General features: G+C 45.8%; 1 protein-coding gene across 5 annotated transcripts in view; it reads left to right on the top strand.

Moving 5' to 3' along the window:
• BBOX1 (butyrobetaine (gamma), 2-oxoglutarate dioxygenase (gamma-butyrobetaine hydroxylase) 1) overlaps nt 1-5,181 on the top strand; it is a 58,592-nt gene that overhangs the window by 27,061 nt on the left and 26,350 nt on the right. For all 5 annotated transcript variants that reach the window (XM_015566555.1, XM_006753953.2, XM_006753952.2 and 2 more), the window contains one exon: nt 353-551. In XM_015566555.1, the coding sequence (XP_015422041.1) occupies nt 353-551 (199 nt within the window). The remainder of the gene's footprint in view (nt 1-352; nt 552-5,181) is intronic.

Here is a 5,181-nt window from a genome sequence, read left to right as displayed (position 1 = left end):
GATGTTTCTCTCTCATCGATGTTTCTAACTCTCTATCTCTCTCCCTTCCTCTCTGTAAAAAATCAATAAAATATATTTAAAAAAACAAAAAACAAATGTGGTATAATGAGTATCTGTCATGGATCAGGCATAGTAGAAAACGGGGCGGGAGGGGAAGGAAGGAAGGGGGGTATATAAGTAGACTAGCATGGCTCCAAGGAAGAAAATCTGGTAACTTAGGCATTTGTAATATGACTGAAAGTCCATGATGAACCAAAAGCCAACTTCAAAGAACTAGCCCCTTCCCTGAGGTTATCACTGTAAATAAAAACAAAGAAATCCCATCTGGTTTCTTCATTTTCTTAATTCACAGAATGTCAGTACTGGGGCTCAGAACTCCAGCTACCTACTCTGGATTTTGAAGATGTTTTAAAAAATGATGAACATGCATACAAGTGGCTCTCCAGCCTCAAGAGAGTAGGCATAGTGCGACTCACTGGAGCATCCAACAAACGAGGAGAAGTTCTCAAACTTGGGAAAAGGATTGGTTTCCTTTATCTCACATTTTATGGGTGAGTTATCAAATAGTTTATATTCTGCCATTATATGTAAAGTTTAATATAGTTCTCAGAAGGGATCATCTTTTGGTTGGAGATACAGAAATGTCTATAATATCTTGAGCAGGAAGTCAGATGAGAAGATAAGTCTAAAAATGAAGTTTCTCTGAGAATGACTGGAATTTTTAAGAAATCTAAATGTCCAAAGACATCAGATACCAAAGGCATCAGGCTAGTTTTAGGCGTGTATTAGTTTGCTAGAGCTGCCATAAGAGAATACCATATTTGGGTGGCTTAGACAGCAGAAATTTATTTCCTCACAGTTCGAAGGCCAGAAGTTCAAGATCAGGGGGCCAGCAGGGTTGGTTTCTGGTGAGAACCCTCTTCCTGGCTTGCAGATGACCACTTCTTCACTGTCTCCTCTGTGGACCCACAGTCCTAGTATCTTCTCCTCTTCTTACCAGTCTCATAGGCCCCACACTTATGACTTAACCTTAATCCTCCCTTACAGGCCCTATCTCCCAACATAGTCACATTGGGGGTTAGTTAGGGCTTCCTCATATAATTTTCAAGGGACACAATTCGGTCCATAAGAGATGGGATGGAAGACTGTGTTTCTTCAAGATTTTTATAAAACACTTAGTGTTACAAATGTTAAAGTTCATTCAAGTTTTACCTCCCAAGAGTTGGTAAAAAATAAAATTGGGCTCTGGCCAACATTGCTCAATGGTTAGAGCATCTGCCCGTGCACTGAGGAGTCATGGGTTTGATTCCTGGTCAAGGGCACACACCTGGGTTGCAGGTTCAATCCAGACCCCAGTTAGGGTGGAAGGCAACTTTACAGGCCTTATCTCGATGTGTCTCGCTCACATCGATGTTCCTCTCTCTCTCTTCCCCTCTCTCCCTTCCACTCTCTCTGAAAGTCAATGGAAAAAAATATCCTCTGGTAAGGATTAACCAAAAAATTAATAATAAAAAAATAAAATTGTGCCCTGGGGGATTGAAACTAGCCACCAGAGGTGTTAAAACAAACAAAAAAAGGATAAAATTAACATGCAGAAAATTAAGTCCAGGCACTTCAGCAAGTAACAGGAAACATATTTTAACTTTGGAACAAGAACCTGTCTGCATAAGAAATGCCTGGGAGGTAAAACTAATTATAGATGGTGAAACACTAACAACAGGAAACACTTATCCGGAAGTGGGCGCATGACTTTATTTCCAACTTTTAGGGTGAACCTCTCATATGAGATATAGATAATTATTCTTGGGCTCATAGAGTAGAGAACACTGGAAGTGAAAAGGACCTTCAAAATCCCAAGGTTGAAAACTGATGGCACACAGGCTGTACTCAGATGTTTTGTTTGGCCCACATGATGTAGAAATAAAATTAAATTAGTCATCAGTACTTTAAAAATGGGAGATTTTACATTAAATATGGATCTGACTTTTCTTGAAAAATCAAATCTGGCAACAGCTCAGCCTAAGTTCCTTCATGCCAACAACCTGTGGACCTAAGTGGAGGCTGCCCCTGAGAGAACACATACTCTCCAGTTTGCCAAAGTCCTTCCCAGCCTCAGGCCTGCAAGGGCCCTGCTAGGCTTTGAGTTCGCCGGCCCTAAGCTACTAGTATAGTAAGACCTCAAAAGAGGATTGGAAAAGCTCAATCACTTGCCCCCGATGATTTCAGCAAGTTCATTCATTACAGAAAATGTTATATGTAGACCTGGATGACCCAATCCACGAATGCCATATAAAATGTGTACCTTTTCTACATCTGCAAGAATTTGAATGGCCTTAGAGATCACAGCAGTTACAACAGGCAAACAAAAAATTACTAAGAGCCTCAACTGTATTATTTGTTCTTTATTAATTTTCACAACTTTCTGAACCAGTTATTATCTCCCATTTCACTGATAAGAAATCTGAAGCCGACATGAAACTATACCCACATTCCCACAGGTGGTTAAAAGGGAACCAGGGTTGGGACCTGGGTCTTTTCTATCCCTGGGCTTCTTAATCCATGTCACTATTTACACTAATAAAAGAGAAACATGGTAATTGGCGTACGACTGCTACCCTTCCCATTGGCTAATCAGCAAGATATGCAAATTAACTGACAGCCAAGATAGCGACCAGCAGCCAGGCAGCTTGAAACTAACATGAGGCTTGCTTGCTTCAGTGATGGAGGAAACCAACGTTCCCTGCCTGCCTTGCAGGCCTCTGAGCCTGCAGTTTGAAACATCTTAAGAAACATAGAAGCTAAAAACAAAAACCCAGAAACCAGCTTTCAGCGAGCTGGGATCTCAGAGCTGGAGTCAATGCTGGAGTTATACATTGTTTTGATTACCTACTTTCAGCAGCGGAGGCCTAAGAGCTGGAGTCTCAGAGCTAAAGCTGGCCCAGAATTAAAAAAAAGAAAAAAAAAAGGAGCAGTTGGGAGCTTCCGTCACCCGCCAGCTTGAAAACAGCCCTCAGCCCCTCATCCAGACTGGCCGGGCACCCCAGTGGGGACCCCCACCCTGAAGGGGGTGTGACCAGCTGCAAACAGCCATCATCCCCTCACCCAGGCTGGTCAGGCACCCCAGTGGGGACCCCCACCCTGAATGGTGTGTGAGCAGCTGCAAACAGCCATCATCCCTTCACCCAGGCGGGCCAGGCACCCCAGTGGGGACCCCCACCCTGATCCAGGACACCCTTCAGGGCAAACCAGCCAGCCCCACCCATGCACCAGGCCTCTATTCTATATAGTAAAAGGGTAATATGCCTCCCAGCACCGGGATCAGCGGAGCCGAGAGGCCTCCCGGCACCAGGATCAGCGTGACAGGGAGCAGCGCCCAAACCCCCTGATCGCCCTGCGGCTCTGTGTGTGACAGGGTGCGGCGCCCCAACACCCACCCCCACAGGCCCTGCTCTGTGTGTGACGGGGTAGAGCCATAACCTCCCCATCGGCCCTGCCCTGAGTGTGAGAGTGGTGGCGTCCCAACCCCCTGATCAGCCCTGCTCTGTGTGTGACAGGGGGCGGTGCCCCAACTCCCCTATCGGCCCTACTCTCTGAGTGACAGGGTGGAGCTCCTCAACCCCCTGATGGGCCCTGCTCTGTGCTTGACAGGGGGCAGCGCCCCCACCTCTGGATTGGCCCTGCTCTGTGCGTGACGGGGGTGGCGCCACAACCTCCCCATCGACCCTGCCTTGAGTGTGACAGGGGGGGGGGCCCAAACCCCCCAATTGGCCCTACCCTGAGCGTGACTGGGGGTGGCATCACAACCTCCGGATCCGTCCTGCTCTGTGTATGACAGGGGGCGGCACCCCAACTCCCCAATCTGCCCTGCACTGAGCCCAACCAGGGGCTGCACCTAGGGATTGGGCCTGCCCTCTGCCACCCACCCAGGAGCAGGCCTAAGCCAGCAGGGCATTATCTCCTGAGGGGTCCCAGACTGGGAGAGGGCACAGGCCAGGCTGAGTGACCCCCCCTTCCCCCCGAGTGCACAAATTTTTGTGCACCGGGCCTCTAGTCAATAGTATAAAGGAAAAACAGGGAAAGGATGCTTCCAGGCACCAGAGGTTAAACAGAACATTTCAAAATAAATCTCTCCTATGTTGTTGCACTGAGCTTTTATTTGCTGACGCAGATTTTTTGTATCTATGCCAACACATTTCACAATTTCATAATAGTGGCCAAATGGCTGGCTCTTTGTTGTAGTTCCCTAATGCCCACCCCCATCCATCACATAAGGGTCAAATTCTCAGTCCTGATTTATGAGTTGTGTCTTTATTTGTTTGTTTTATTATTACAAATTGTAAAAATACAATTTGGCCACTGATCTAATATTGTGAAGTTTATTGGAATAAATACTAAGGGTTTGTTGTCGAAATAAATCAGACCTCCTACTACTATTCCATTTCCTTTGTCCAAGACCTGTGCATCTAGTAGGATAGGTTTAACCTACTTGGTCTCACCTTCCTCAGATGATCACATTTCTTTGCTGAATCTCTCAAACTATATACCCCAGGCCACAAATGCCCTTCTTTCCTCCTTACTGCTAACCCATCACTGATTATCAAGATCTCTCCTTTGGCGGGAAGGGGGATTTTTTCATTTCCTATCTTATGAACTTACAGAAGGGGGCAGTTTTGTTGGGTTTTGCTTTGTATTTGTTTGCTTACTTGTGGGGTTTTGTTGTTATTGTTGTTGTTGTGAAGAAAATGAGAAAAGTGAATATTTTCCCTGAAGTTATTTTTCTTTTCTGCTCCTCTCCATGGTAACGAGGGAAAGTGATATTAAAGTTGGGTAACATGAGATTTAAAAGGACAGGGAATATTTAGAACAATGGTTCTCAACCAAGGCTGCACCATTCTCCACCTATTTTTTTTAGGTTCCATTATAAACTTTTTAAAAAATTTATCTTTATTTTTGAAAGTATTACAGACATCCCCTTTTTTTCCTAGAGGGAAGGGGGAAGGGAATGGGAAGAGATTAACAAATGCATTTATATGCATACTAGAGGCCCGGTGCACAAAAATTTGTGCACTGGCGGGGGGAGGGGGGTCCCTCAGCCCAGCTTGCCCCCATCACATACTGGTAGCCCTCAGGGGATGTTCTACTCCCTGCTCCCTGCTCCCCTTGGAGAGCGGGCCTAAGCCA

The sequence above is a fragment of the Myotis davidii genome, unplaced genomic scaffold (assembly GCF_000327345.1).
Source record: "Myotis davidii unplaced genomic scaffold, ASM32734v1 scaffold330, whole genome shotgun sequence".
Lineage (NCBI taxonomy): Eukaryota > Metazoa > Chordata > Mammalia > Chiroptera > Vespertilionidae > Myotis > Myotis davidii.
Note: the sequence above shows the minus strand (reverse complement) of the source record. Positions and strands in the feature narration are given on the sequence as shown.